The following is a 16,117-nucleotide window of genomic DNA, read 5'->3' as shown; positions in this document are numbered from 1 at the left end:
CTGGCTCAGGTTACAGGCTTAAATCCTGTCCCTCACCTAAAGATATCCCCTGCTCTCCCATCCCCCATGCAGACAGCCCCTATTCCATCACAAACATACCTTAACCCCACATGTTACATTCCCCACTTGTTCTCCTGTACACGAAGTTCCATACACCTCAAACATTTACTGTAACACAATGTACACACCTCATTACTCACCATCACACTATGACACGTGAAGTCTTAACTCTGAGCTTAGCAGTACATGAGTAGTAAGTATTTGCATACTGGGGAATGATGTGATGTGTATGTTATATGTGTTTTTTTTTTTCCCCCCCCAGGGGAATGATACTATGATTTCAGAGATAAGGGTTCATATAAAAGTGCTAGTCTCAGGCAGCTTGGTATTTCCTCTTTTAATGGTTTTATAGTAAGTTCCAATTTACAAGTCCTGCAGCGTAACAAGATATCAGATTTCCAAAAAATAGTTGTCACTAGTCTAGGACTGCAGAATAACACAGCTTGATTTTGACTAATTGTGGTTTAGCCTAGGCAAGATCCTACACTACAAATCACCCAGCTAAATTGAGCCCCAGGGCACTACCCTGCATCTACACTAAGAAGAAGTTTAGGTTGGGCTTAGATTGTGTTATGGTTACCTTGGAGATTTCTCTGGAGTAGAGTTTAAAGGTACTTGCTAATGTGTTCTAATTAACATGTCCTAGAAATTCTAGTGTAGACAAGACGATTCAGACTTTATCACATTCTAAACGGGCTGAGTTAAAGCCTAAGGGCGAGTCAGGAGGACCAGCTTAAGTTGTGTTTCAGTTTGCACCGCCTTGTCTACACCATTAGTGTTGTTGTAGCCGTGTCTGTCCCATGATATTAGACAGACAAGGCGGGTGAGATAATACCTTTTATGGGACCAACTTATGCTGGTGAGAGAGACAACCTTTCAAGTTTACACAGAGATTTTCAGGTCTGGGAAAAGTACTTAGAGAGTCGCAGCTAAATACAAGGTGGAACAGATTGTTTAGCATAACTTGTTGACACATATTTCAAGGGACCGCTGTTCATTGGAGGTTGTTTAATTTTGCCATGGGAGAGTTCTCGGGAGAATCGATAAGGTGCTTTTCAGAATTGTTTTACTGTTAGTGATAGCTACATCATGAGACATCAAATGAATCCTGTATCTTTTTAATAAATTCATTATTGAAAGAGGAGAAGCTGTTGGAGAAGTATTGTTGAGCCAATATGGGGTTTTGGTAAAGTGTAATGGGGAGAGTGAAGAATTAACTGGAAAGGAAATACACAAATTTCAGACTCTCTTAGTGATGAGCATCACAATAATGAAAATGATAGGGAAAGATTCCCCTTCCCCGCCACATACTTTTCCACCCACTTTTTTGTAATTAAGGTATGTATCCTTGGTATCTAAATGAGATTATCTAGTGGCATTTTATCCATGATTATGGGAGATTTCCAAATAGGTATATCACATCAGCCAAACAGGAGAGGAAAGGTCTCTAAAACAGTATTGAATGTGTGTCCTCCTTGCCTCTGTGATGCCCCTTTGTGGCCCAGCAGGGCATGAGCTGCTCAGGTGCAGGTTTTTGCTGGTAGGTCACTGTTCTTGTGAGGTCTGAGGGAGTGGTGCTCTGGCTCTCTGACTGAAGCACAGTTCAGTCCTACTCCTACCTGGGTGCTATGGTCCAAAAGAAATCTGGAATTGAAAACTATAACCCAAAACAGGGTTGTCTGATGAAACTTCAGTAAGATCCCACCCTTCTATCTGGGTCTTGTCTTCAAACAGTCCATGCATCAGCTGATCCCTCAAGGTCTCCTCATCTGCAGGGGCCCATCCAGCTGGCAAGCCACCTCAGTCTCTGAGCTGCACCCAGATTTCTCTCATGTCAGGAAAAGTGGCACTCAGTTCTCCCTCTGAGGCAGTCCTGACCTGGGCTAGATCTCTTCCTTTTAACTCCTTTCCTCATGCCTGGCCCTTGGTGCAGGTATAAGTGGGGTGGGGCCACAGGCTGTCATTAATCCTTTTGTTGGCAGCATGGGGCCTGTATGTTTCATTGCAGAATACTTTTTTTTTTTTTTAAACCAGTGAATAACTTTCTTCAGTCTCCACTGTGTTTTATGCTGTTTCAGACTCTTTCTGAACCATGCTTGGAAGATACAAGAAAGGAACTTGGGTTGGAAACTGCATCTATGCCAAGAACATGTGTGTTTGAAAACTCAGTCTTTTAAGTTACAGTAAAGTAGAAACAGAGAAGTATTCACACACTTCAGCCCCGGTGTATGCAGTAATTAGCTCATCATGCATACAAATGCCTATGTATGCACACAGCTTGCTTTTATTACATATGCAAAGCTATGTTAAAAGAATATTAAGTTTACAAAGTCAAGCATTAAAAAGTCAGGCATGGCTATATGAACTTTTCCAGGGGGCACAGAATGCATGACACATCTCTTAATGAGCCACTATTCAATATTTTATTTTCTCCTCATTGTTCGATGTATGGCCCCAGGCTTTGTTATTGAACACTATTCAAACCCTGCTCTAAAGACAGAATTATTAACTTTTTGTCATGGGCTTTTCTGACACTTCTCATTGTGGCATCTGATTGCTTCATAAAGATTAATGATTTTACTTTCACAACACCCCTGTGAGATGGGAGGTGGTAGTTTTTCTATTTATAGATGGGGAACTGAGACACAGGGAGATTAAGATCAAAAGTGTCCACTTATTTTGGACGACAAGTTTGAGACTCCTAGGATTTGAGTTTTCAGAGTACTTAGCATTGTACAGCACTTCATTCCTATGTTCAAAGTAAAGCTCCCAGTGACTTCAGTTGCAGCTGTGAGTGCTTAGCCTCTGGGTCTCAAGTCAGGCATCTAGTTAATGAGGAACGCAATTAGTGGCCACCTGTGAATGGTTTGGTTTAAGTGCCTTGCCTAGCATCACATGGGATTCTGTGGCAGAAGCAGGGATAGAATGCAATTCTCCAGTGCAGCATTCACCTGTCATAACTGGGGGACTGTACTTCTATTGTGCAATTCCCTTCCTCCTTCACTACACAGCTTCCAATTTCTGTAACAAATGAAGCAAGGGTCCTACATGCAGTGGACTCATTCATTACGCAACTCTGATTATCCACAGATCACTGCCTATCCTGTGCACTGAATGAGACAGTTCTGTGAAAAATGTAGTATGTGCTCATAATAATAAAAGATTGTGTCATAATACATATGCACATGGGTGCAGAATTAAGGTTGCACAGCCAACAAAATTGTTAAGTTTTCTGGTTGCAAAGATAAGAGCTTTCTATTACAAAAGTAATATTCTTTATCTCAGTGACAGTCCTGTTCTGTCTTTGCATGGCAGTGGACACAGTTATATAGTAGGACTTATCCATTCCTAAATGGTAGGATTCTACCAGTATTATGACCTAAAAAGAGCATGAGTAAAATGTTTTATATTGCACTTCGTCATATTATCCTAAAACTTTTCAAAGTCCTGATAAAACTGCTTGGATACAGGGAGCTCTCAAACTTGACTGTTTTTAAAGGATTGGGGCAGGGAGGGGGAGATGCACAAACTTCCTGAAATTTCCTTTTTGCATTTTGAAATTTCCAACTTTATTCATGTTCAAGAAAAAGTTTATTTCTCTCTTCCCTTTCCAGTGTTAAAGTCAGGCACTTATAATGTTATGAAATGAAAGCACTACAAGAACCCTGGAGTCTGTGTATTGATACAGACAAAGCGGTGAAATGGAGAGAGAGATATGCATGGAATTAAGCAGCAGGCCAGAACGTTTATTAAACTTCAGCACACAGAAGGTCAACCATACTCTCCTATACCTGGCATTTAATTGGTTCTAGTGCAGGGGTTACAGGGCTTTTTTACTATAGAACCTATAACTCAGGGTATCATAGAACCATAGGGTTAGAAGGGACCACAGGGGAGCATCTAGTCTAACCCCTTCCCAAGATGAAGGATTTGTTGTGTCTAAACCATCCAAGACAGATGGCTATCCAGTGTCCTTTTGAAAACCTCCAGTGAAGGAGCTTCAATGGCCTCCCTAGGCAGTCTGTTCCATTGTCCTTCTGTTCTTACAGTTAAATTAAATCTCAGGAAGAATGTCCTAAATCTGCTATGCTGTAATTTGAACCCATTGCCTCTTGTCCTCCCTCTGTGGCAAGAGAGAACAAATGTTCTCCATCTCTTTTATGGCAGCCTTTCAGGTATTTGAAGATTATCATCATGTCCCCACCGCCCCCTTAATCGCCTCTTTTCCAAAATAAACATACCCAGGTCATTCAGCCTTTGCTCATACGGCTTGCATTCTATCCCTTTGATAATCTTTGTCACTTGCCTCTGGATTCTTTCCAGTTTCTCTACATCCTTTCTATGCATTGATGACCAAAACTGGACACAGTATTTCAGTGGAGGCCTAACCAGCACTGAATAGAGTGTTACTATCACCTCCCATGACTTGCATGTTATGCCTGCATTAATGCAACCTAAAATTGTATTTTCTTTTTTTGCAGCCTCACATTGTTGACTCAGGTTGAGCTTGTGCTCTACCACAACTCCTAGATCTTTCTCAGCAGTGCTGCTGCCAAGCCAGTTATCCCTATTCTATATTTGTGCATTTTTCTTCCCTAAATGTAGCACCTTACATTTGTCTTTGTTGAATTTCGTTTTGTTGTCTATAGCCCAGTTTTCCATTTTATCAAGATCCTTTTGAATTTTAGCTCTATCTTCCAAAGTGTTTGCAACCTCCCTGCTGTGTGTCATTTGCCAAATGCATGCCTTTCCATAGCAAGGCAGCAGTAGACACACTAATTACACTTTGGTCAGTTTCACAGTCTGGTATTGCAAGGCTGTGGAGAAATCTCTGTGTATAGGAGCAGCCCAGAAATTCTTTGCTGCTCCTGTTGGTGGAGGGTGGAACAGGAAGTAGGGGCAGATGTGAAGTTGTGAAGAAGTGCCTTTATTACTCCCCCACATCACTTTCCCTATTTCCTAGCAGGAGTGAAGAATGAAACTGACAATGATAATATCAAACTGCACCTACTTCCGTCAAAGCCACTGGGGAAATGCTACTTGCAACATCACAAGAACAATTTTCTTTTATGGAATTACACTCCCGGGGGAGTTCAGGAATATGTAGGGAGTGTGATTCCAACTGGAATTTAAATTCCTGTTAATTAAGTTTGTTACCTGTGTGTAAGGAGATGTCTGACCCACCTTAAAATGGTACTTTCAGAGTTTAATCCTATGTATATAGTGTGAAAATAAACTTTACTCCAATGGAAACAGCCTAACATTAATTACAAGTTAAGAAACATGTTTCTGTGTTGTATCCATAAGAAGCAAATCTAGACGAAGTCAAATATACAAATGGTATGGAACTATAGTGCATTAAGTAATAAATATTCCATTCAATCATCAAATCTTGTGGAAAGTTCAGCTTAAATGAAAAAGCACCATGCCATATATCTGCACTCTCCACTGTGCATTCTGTAGAAATGAGTGTTGTAAACCTCTTTTTTTTTTCTTTCTTTCTTTTTGACAGGTAATATTTGAAGCCGAAGTCTCAGATGGGAGAAGTGGCTACATTGCCATTGATGACATCCAGGTTCTGAGTTACCCTTGTGGTAAGTAGTGATTGAGGGCTGCATTTTTCTCTGTCTTTTCAGGATGTGCTCAATATTGGCTCAGACTGCTGAGTTTTCATTGCTTGATCATTGATGTCCTTTGTTCCTTCTGTAGAATTTCTATTACAGCTTACATGAATGGATATTGGGGTGGCACTGTAGTGATTTCACTAGATAAAAATCCTTCTGTCTATGTCATAGCTTCCACTCAGATTTGAACCTTAGCATTCATAAACTGAGAAGCTAGCATGAACCCTCTAAGCTTAATTACCAGCTTAGATCTGATATCGCTGCCACCAGACAGGAATCAGTGCCTGTCTCACTCTGGTCTCCCCAAAACCTTCCCTGGGGAACCCCCAAGACTCAGATGCCCTGAGTCTCACAACAAAGGGAAATAACCCACTTCCCTTCCTGCTCTTTACTTCCTCCCAGATTTTCCCGCCCTGGGTATACTAGGAGATTTCCCTGCTTCAATCCCTTGAAACACAAAACAGAGAGGACAATTATTTACCTTCCCCCTCCTTCTTTTCCCCCCTCCCAGTCTTTACCTGAGAGAGACAGCATCCTGGCACAGAGATTCCTATCCCCTTGCCATAACTAGAAAAAAGAAAAGTCAACAAGTTTTAAAAAAAGAAAGCTTTATATAAAAAGAAAGAAAAAGACAAAAAAAATAATCTCTGTATCAAAAGTGACAATACAGGGTCAATTGCTTAAAAGAAAAATATGAATAAACAGCCGTATTCAAAAAGAAATACAATTTAAACATTCCAGCAACTACACACATGTAAATACAAAAAACCAAACAATAACAGCCTATTGTTTTTCTACCTTTGTACTCACAACTTTGAAACTGAAGATTACTTGAAGATAGGAAAGATCCCTCTCATAGCTGAGAGCCGGACAAAAGACACAGACCCAAACATTCCGTCCCTGAGCTTTGAAAAATCCAGTTTCCTGATTGGTCCTCTGGTCAGGTGTTTGGTTCTTTTTGTTAACCCTTTACAGGTGAAAGAAACATTATCCCTTAGCTATCTATTTATGACAGTCTAGCAGAAATAAAGCATTGCATGAAAATAAAAGTGTAACTCTTCAGTGGTTGCCTCTTTAGTGATAGATGTGGACACTAAAATTGAAATTGAAATTAAAAATATATATACTGATTTGGTGCTAATTTTAAATTGGTTAACATATTTAAGTCTGAGGCCTGTTAGGCAACTTAATAAGGGTATGAAACCTGAGTGAGAACTATATATCTTCCGGTTTCCAATTATTGTAGGGCATTATGAATAGGGACAAACTGTATGCATTTAAATGTAGGTTTCACTCTCGCTCAGTTAATCCTGGAAAAAATTCTAGGCCAGTGGTGCAGTAGCTCAGGAAACATTGGACCAGTGCATGTGAGGAAAAAATCATTTCTATGCAGGTCTCTCATTTGTTGCTTCTTTTCTTGTTAATTCTGTCCCATTCTACTCTACCTGCCCCTGCCCAACCACAGTAGCCCTACAATTCCCTTCAAAAGTGATACTTTGTTGTAGCATATCCCTGGGGCTGATAGCTTAACTACTTTCTCTACAGATATACAAGTTCCTGAAGCCAATGCTCACTAAGAGATGCCAAATAATAAAAATGTGATTGCAAACTCAAATTCCCTTTAACCTCTTTCCCCACCTAAAAATGACTAAGGCTAAGAGCATTGCCCTACTCAGCCTTAGGAGCTATTGAGTCTCTTGCCTTTTTATATTTCAGCCAGCCAAGCTATAGGGACTTGCTTAAAAACAGATGCTTAAAAAAGAGCAGCTGCTGGGTAAACAAGTGGTAAAAGAAAAAGGTAGTAAAATACAGTCTTGACAGCAGATTACCAATATGCTACAGTATTCAAATAAACCTTGTCTGCTTAGTGATGGTTATCCCATTCTCTTTTCAAATTGCTTTTTTTTTTTAAAGAAAAACTGAAGCCTCGTTCGTGCTAACTGGTTATGTAGGTGAAAATGTGTGTGAGAGCTATATAATGTGTATCTGTCAATTGTGACCATCAGTTTTCTTAGGCTCAATATTTCAATCAGGTGGTTTTGCCATTTGAGTCTGTGCAGATGTATAAACTGTGTCCTATCAGCTATTAAAATGTTGGCATATTTAATGGCATGGAAAATATTTGTCTGCTGAAGAGGAAAGAACTCAAAATTACATTGCATTAGCTCTTAATACAGTATTATGAAAGCAACAAATTAAATCTCTCTTCCCTCCCTTCCGCCCCCCAAAATAAATAAATAAAAGATTTACTTGTGAGAGATTACAGTATGTCAGGTGGAATACAATGGAAATTCACTGGAAGAATTTTTGTGGTGTCTTTCTCACATTTCTGCATTTATTTTCCTTTTGCTTTGATTTGTAAATTACTTTATTGTAACTCATGTACAACACACAGTAGTAGAGTCACTGGTGGAGAGGAGGAAAAAGCAAAAATGCTTTTTCTTAAATTAAGATGAAACAAAAATCACTTTCTTTCATATGAGATTAGTTTTAGCTAAAGGTTGTCATAATATATATCTTTTGGGAGAAAGTTATGTGTTCTTTTTATTAGTGAGCACTGTTTGTAATTTTATTTTTCTACCTCCACAGATAAATCTCCACATTTCCTGAGGCTGGGGGATGTAGAGGTAAACGCAGGGCAGAATGCCACATTTCAATGCATTGCTACCGGGAGAGATGCAGTGAATAACAAGTTATGGCTGCAGGTAAGTCTAACTCATCCAAGTCTGTTTGAATAAAGAACAAACTTATTGTTGAAAATGAAATATTTTAATTCAGTATTTTTTCTTTTTAAATCTTGAGCATGTAGAATCTTTCCTATAAATCAAATTTGTGATTTATTTGATTACAAGTCTGTCGTATCTTATGTGCATTTAACATGCACGATTTCAGCTTTACACGGTTGGCAAAAACAAAACAAAAAAAGAGAAAAATAACAATTTAAATACTGTTTCTGTAGTGCGGGTGATTCCGCCCGCCATTCAACTCAATGTAATTTTGACTATATGCGGTTTTCGCTTTACGCGCTAACTGCGGAATGGAACCCCTGCCTAAGATGAGACAGACCTGTACACAGAAAAACTAATCAGACTGGAAAGATACAGGAACAAATTATTAAACACTCAATTTGTAAGCACTTGGAGGATAACCAAGTGATAAGTAATAGCCAACATGGATTTCTCAAGAACAAATCATGCCAAACCAACCTAATTTCCTTCTTTAACAGGATTACTTCCCTACTGGAGAGTGGGGAAGCAGTAGAGGATCTTGATTTTTAGTAAAACTTTTGACACAAAACTAACTTTTAAGCAAAGTAGGGAAATGTGGTGTAGAAGAAATTACTAGCTGAAAGACCATACTCATTGTAGCTATCAGTGGGTCACTGTCACGCTGGGAGAATGGATCTAGTGGGATCTCTCTGGTGTTTGCTCTGGGTCCAGCACTAGTCAATATTAATGACTTGGATAATGGAGTATAAAATCTGCAGATGACCCCAAGCTGGGAGGAGTTACAGGCACTTTGGCGACAGGATTATAATTCAAAATTAGTTTGGTAGATTGGAGAATTGGTCTGAAATCAGCAAGATGAAATTCAGTAAAGACAGGTGCAAAATACTTCACTTAGGAAGGAAAATATCAAATGGAACAATACAAACTGGGGAATGGCTGGCTAGGTGGTAGTACTGCTGAAAAGGACATAGGGGTTACAGTGGATCACAAACTGAATGAGCCAACAATATGATGCAGCTGAGAAAAAAACAATTATTCTGGTGTGAATTAACAGGAGTATTGTATGTCAGACATAGGAGATAATTGTTCCATTCTACTCGACACTGGTGAGGCCCTGGCTGGAGTATTGTGCGTGATTCTGGGTGCCACACTTGAAGAAAGATATGGCCAAATTGGAGAGAGTCCAGAGGAGAACAACAAAAATTATAAAAAGTTTGGAAACCCTGACCTTCGAGGAAAGGTTTAAAAATGGGCATGTTTAATCTTGAGAAAAAAAGATTAATGGGGATAAGAGGGAACCTGATAATATTCTTCAACTATGTTGAGAGCTGTTATAAAGAGGATGGTGATCTGTTGTTCTCTGTGTCCACTGATGGTAAAACAAGAAGTAATCTGCTTATGTCATAGCTTCCTACTCAGATTTGAACCTTAGAGTTCAGAAACTGAGATGCTAGCATGAAACCTCCAAGCTTAATTACCAGCTTGGATCTGATAGCGCTGCCACCAGGCAAATATTCCAGTGTTTGGCTCACTCTGGTCTCCCCAAAACCTTCTCTGGGGGACCCCAAGACTCAGATGCCCTGAGTCTTACCACAAAGGGAAATAACCCCCGCTCCCCTTGTCTTCTCTTTACTTCCTCCAGGCTTCCCCTCCGTGGGTATCCATGGCAGATTACTGTACTTAAACTCCTTGAATTACAAAAACAGAGAGGCAATTTCCTTCCGCCTCCTTCCTCTTTCCCCTCCCAGTCTTTCCCCTGAGAGAGACCGTAATCCTGGCACAGGAATTCTACCCTAGAGCCTCACTTAGAAGAAATCCAACAGGTTTTAAAAAGAAAAGCCTTATATAAAAAAAGAAAAAGACATAAAATGCTCTCTGTATCAAGTAATATACAGGGTCAATTGCTTAAAGAAATTGAATAAACAGCCTTATTAAAAAAGAAATACAATTTAAACATCCAGCAACTAAACATGTAAATTCCAAAAAAAACAATAAAAGCCTATTGTTTTTCTACCTTTTACCTCACAACTTGGAAACTGAAGATTAGAAGCTTGAAGATAGAAAGATCCCTCTCATAGCCTCGAGAGAACGAGACCGGAAGGACTTACAGACAAAGGGGGACACACCCAAACATTCCCTCCGTGAGCTTTTAAAATCTTGTTTCCTGATTGGTACGCTCTGGCAGTCAGAGTGTTTGGATTCCCTTTTGATTAACCCTTTTACATGGTTAAAAGAAACCATTAACCCTTATAGCTAATGCTCGTTCTAGACAGCTTATCTGCAGCAAGGATTATTTTACATAGATGGAGGAAAGGCCTGTAACTAAAGGATAGTTAAGCACTGGAATAGTTTACCAAGAGGAGGTGAAAGACTTCCTGTCACTGGAGGTTTTTAAGCAGCAGATTGGACAACCCTGTCAGTAATGTCTAAGGTCAGGGTCGGCAACCTTTCAGAAGTCTGTGCCTAATCTTCATTTATTCACTCTAATTTAAGGTTTCATGTGCCAGTGATACATTTTAACCTTTTTAGAAGGTTTCTCTTTATAAGTCTATAATATATAACTAAACTATTCTTGTATGTAAAGTAAATAAGGTTTTTAAAATGTTTAAGAAGCTTCACTTAAAATTAAATTAAAATGCAGAGCCCCCCGGACCAGTGGCCAAGACCAGGGCACTGTGAGTGCCACTGACAATCAGCTCGCGTGCCGCCTTCGGCACCTGTGCCATAAGTTGCCTACCCTGGTCTAGGTATACTTGGTCCTGCCTCAGTGCGGGGGGAATAGATAGATGACCATTTGAGGTCGTCTCCAGCCCTATGTTTCTATTATTCTATGCTAATGATTCCAAATTTTTAAAACTTGGAATAAAAAACATAAAAAGGTGCGCTAGATAAATGGTTACTGTGTAAGGTAACTATTAATGTATTCTCTCTACATGTGAATGTTTCTTTATCAAAACATGTAAGCAATAAATACCTATGGTTTGAAAGAAAAAGTTTAGTATCTAGTAAAACATGTGCTTTATTTAGTACAGGCTTAACTGAGAGCTGTCATAACTATGATGGATGATCCTATGATAGAGAGAAATTACAAATTAATCCCTTGGGATGTTTGTTAAAAAGATGGAATTTTTAACCTGACACTATAAAATTGCCATGCCTTTGAATCATAGGAGAAAGATTTGTATAAATATACAATTTTATATGTTCTGAAGTCAACAGTGTCTAAAATCAGAATATTGTTTGCCTCTCACAAAGCTCTGAGAATGTTTTTACTCATAGCTTAGAAAAAGATAGGTTGTTAGGAAAGATCACAGGGGCATAAACCACCTCTTCAAGAATAGTGCCTAGTAACAGCAAGTTTGCAGTGTGCACAATCTTTAATTATTTTGAAAAATTGAAAATTGCTTCTTCAAGCAGAACCTTTTGATACTTAAAAAGTCTGAGTGTCAAAAATACAATTTTAAAATCTAGAAACTACCAAATGTAAAGTTGTATACTTTGTAGTAAGTTGGACACTGCCAAAATGAAACATAATCAATTTTTTCCCAATCAGGGTCTGACTTCTAACCCAATTCAGAAAGGAGATGACCATCTTTGGGTGTATATATAGCCATGGGATGCATCTGAAGTCCAAAATAAAGACACAGGAAATTTTTCTTTTGGGTAGAATATGAGAAACTGACTTCTAGATAAATAGGACATACAAAATATTCCAAGAAAAGATAATCACAATGTGCTACAGTATGAAAAATGAACACAGAACCAAAAGTGATTGCATTGCATTGCATTTCACATTAATACGTCCTTGTACTAAACAGATATCATATCACCAGGAATTATTTGTTTTGCAAGTTTTTCTGCTAAGTACAAACCATTACTTAAATTGAACAAATGTAAAATGTACTCATTGAGAAAGAGCAGTTCAATTTCTGAGCATTGTGTGTTTTATGTGCCCAATTTGGCAAAGTTAAATTACATTAACCTGGATTATTTTATGAGAGATAAGGTTATAACAATGAGAGTCTAAAGAAACAATGTAAAGCTCCACTTTCAACACAGATAATTGCTCAACAAAGCCTGACAGTGAGAGCCAACTGGAATTTTTCCATACCACTCTGTCCTCCAAGTAAGATAACTTTGACTGATTATCCCTTATAACTTTTCTTTTCCCTGCAAGAAAGCCAGTTAGCAGCCAAAACTGCTTGGAAAACATTCGTTTTCTCTTCACTCAGTTAATAGATTTTACTGGATAGATCACAGAAGTGGATTCTTTCTTATCGTGTAAAATGCTAAGAATATCCTTTCATTTGTTAGCTGAGCTCTTGGGACTAGAAGGGTCTTCTGCCCTTCAAATAACTTTCTTTGCTAATGTTTATAAAGTGCTTTGCAACCTTGCTATAAAAATAGCTGTTTGACAGTAGTCACCTGAATTCTTCAAATGCAGATCTCTACTCGTATTTTACTTCTCTCTCTCTGTCTCGCCCTTGAAACTCTACTAGTTCTGTCACTATTTCCTCTTTGCCCTATATGTTCCTTTCTCATCATTGAAGTCTTTGCTCTGTTTTCCCAGCACAGCCATGCTAATAATTAATTTTACCTGTCAGAATGCTTTCTTCAGTGTTTGGAGAGCATTGCTCGTTATCAATCCTACTGTGCGCAGTTTTGAGCAAAGATCCAATTGACCTGTTTTCCTTGAAACTGGTGTAAAGGTGGGTTATGGACCACATGGGGTATACAAGTATCTGACTTGGAAAAGGCACACGTCTACGCTTAGTTCAAACTAGCAAACTCACATTCTAAAGTTTCAATATGAAGAAGAAAACAACCAACAGATCAAATCAAATGCCTAAATAATTGTTTTTGAGGGCCTGGAGCAGCAGCATTCCAGGAATGCATCTTCTCTCATAGCAGCAAGTGAAGAGAGATGGTTTATTAGCATGCTATGTTAATAAATAAAAGAACCTTTTTTGTCATCATAGTTGAATGTGAAAAGATCTTCCCTTTTGAAAACTTCGAATAAGGCATTCTACATGAGATGTAATTATATGAAATAACATTTGAGGAGACTGGGGCTGTTCAGGTCAGAAATGCTCTCTGACACAAGATCCTGTTTGGTTACATTGAAGCTATAGAGCAGTAGTTTTGCAGACATGGGGTTATTTAAAGAAAGTAATGGCTATCTCTGTCTCTTCCAGTTCTTCGAGTATTTCTAAGTGAAAAATTAAAATAAAGAACTTTAAAAAGAAACTACAGAATCCCTTCTGCCCTTTCACTCTTTCCCATCTCCTTCAGTAAAATTAGGCAAATCATTTGTATCTATTTATTTTGTGGGATGGAGCTAGTGGTACTATCAGCGACAGTAGCACAAACAGCAATGATATATTTTAGAAAGGCTTATTTTTCTAACTTCAGAAATCAGAGGTGTTAGAAATTGTGCATTATGTTTATCCCACTGTATGATATTTTTTCTTGCATATGTATGTATGTGTGTGTATATATATTTATAATTTTAAGCATGTACACATTTGTATGAATATAAAAACATGAGTATAGATAGTGTGTTCCAATACACCAAATCTCTCATTATATGCATATTTATAATGCAGTGAGATCCAAAGGCTTTTCACAGACTCAGATTTTTGTGAGCATTACAAAAAGATGAATAAAGACTGATCTTGGCCCTTTATTGGATTTCTCGTCTTTTTTTTCAGTTTTTTTTTAAATCAGATAGCATTTGTTTTTTCTTTTTTTCAATTTCACAGTCGCATTGGACTGAGGTTGGGAGAAACAGGTTTTTGGCATTGAAAGATAAGTAATGCTGAGAACAAAAGTGCTTTGAAAGGTCCAGCTGCATTAATATAAAGCAGATAGATATCTGACTAGATCGATGGTGCCCAAACTTTTCCTGTCGCAACCCCTCCTCCCCCACTAGTAATGGAATTTGCCTCTGCTCCCCACTACTGCATGGTTGGCCCCATAGTTTGGGGACCACTGGACTAGATAAAGAGCCTTAACTGGTTCATTAACACATTATGAGAATATTGCATGTTAAATATGGGGATGAGAGAGAGAGAAACAGCTTTCAAAATTGCACCTCTTACTTCCGCAACAAGTGTGCAGCACACAATTATTATGGTACTATGGCTATTCTTTTTATTTATAGAAATAAATACTTTAACTGGTGCGTATTTATTAACAAATATAGTAGGAGAAGATCAAAGGTTTGTACTTTTCTGTTTTAGTTGAGCATTTCAAAATATGGATGCTTGTATAAAGCTTTCTCACATATGTCTGAATTCTTGAGATGTCTCTTCTCTGTCTACCTTTTCCCATCTCCCTTAAGATACTGTTGCAGGTAAAAATAATAGACATTCTGTCCCTCCCCTGCTCCCATCTACCTCCAAAGTTCCCACTGTGGGGCCTCACAGGTTTGCTAGACACTTATTTGAATTCAGTGGTAGCTGGGGCCACTGTAGTCACTAGAGTTTCTGGGCTCAGATATGTGATTATTCAAAACTGAGATTTCAATTTAATACCCCAGCCTGGAGACAGAAATATTAAGAGAACTAGCACTAACGTTCAGGTTGGTTCTTACTGCCTTGCTGAGCTGATTTCCAACTATGGTTACGTACTGTATAGGCCCTCTCCTAGTATAATGTCAATAATCATGCACATAGGGTTGCCAAGTCTCCAGGAATTAAAGATTAAACCTTTAATTAAAGATTGTGAGATGAAACCTCCAGGAAGACAACTAACCAAAATTGGCAACCCTATCTATCCACATTAAGATGTCTGTCTTCTTGTGAAAGTTAAGACCAGCACATGTTGAAATTCCTTTGTTGAAGAAGTCCAGAGGTGTACACATCTGTGTTTAATTTTATGCTTAATGCATATTAACTATGGAGAATCATGAAAAAAGTATGGCCAGTTGTCCACTCAGACACTATCCACTTCTGCACTGGTGCCTGTGTATTTGTCGAATGTAGTAAGTTAAGTGACTTTCTTCCCGATGCAATATTTCCTTTCCGTTGTTTAATATTCTCTTTGTCTCATTCCTCTGTTCATCTTGAATTTTTGTATTTGTTACGTTAATTTGAATCCCCCTTGGGCAGAGACCTTTATTTTTGTATTGTATTTATTTATTTTTGGGTGTAAAGTACCATGCACACCAGTGGACTTATGCTAATAAATAGCAAGCAAACCCAAGTGCTTAGCTTTGCAGTGTGCCTGTTCTCTGGACACTGCTAAATGTTAGGTATCCAGGAAAATAGGCAGAGTAAAGGCAATTATTGATTCAGAGATCATGCTAAATACTGAGAGAGAGAGAACTTATAAAAATGAGAGTTTAAATGGTCAAAATAGCATTTACAGATTTGTCCCCTTTTCCCCAGCATGGAGAAGTGTGGCTTGTGCATTAGATGCTTCAGTGTAGTACTAAGCAAGTACAGTGTAGAGGTAGACTGACTTCATATGGCTAGTCAGAATGGATAGGAAGATGACATGTGCTTTGTATATTGTATATATTGTTTAGCACTTGTTCCATTAATCCAATAAGGATATCAGAGCAATAGGTTTGTGGGTGCTGGGTTTTGTTTTTCTTTGCCAGAAGCAGGCTGCTTTTTGAGTTGGGAGCAATTGTGACTTCCATATGGCCAATCAGATTTTATAGTCTCTTATCAATGGCCAGTATAACTGGACACCTAT

General features: G+C 38.5%; 1 protein-coding gene across 11 annotated transcripts in view; it reads left to right on the top strand.

Annotated features, from left to right (window-relative positions):
• The window catches only part of PTPRK (protein tyrosine phosphatase receptor type K), a 656,446-nt gene that overhangs the window by 307,436 nt on the left and 332,893 nt on the right, over positions 1 to 16,117 (top strand). For all 11 annotated transcript variants that reach the window (XM_075063933.1, XM_075063932.1, XM_075063924.1 and 8 more), the window contains exons 4-5: positions 5,573 to 5,654; positions 8,274 to 8,389. In XM_075063933.1, the coding sequence (XP_074920034.1) occupies positions 5,573 to 5,654; positions 8,274 to 8,389 (198 nt within the window). The remainder of the gene's footprint in view (positions 1 to 5,572; positions 5,655 to 8,273; positions 8,390 to 16,117) is intronic.

This window comes from Chelonoidis abingdonii, chromosome 3, assembly GCF_003597395.2.
Source record: "Chelonoidis abingdonii isolate Lonesome George chromosome 3, CheloAbing_2.0, whole genome shotgun sequence".
NCBI lineage: Eukaryota > Metazoa > Chordata > Testudines > Testudinidae > Chelonoidis > Chelonoidis abingdonii.
Note: the sequence above shows the minus strand (reverse complement) of the source record. Positions and strands in the feature narration are given on the sequence as shown.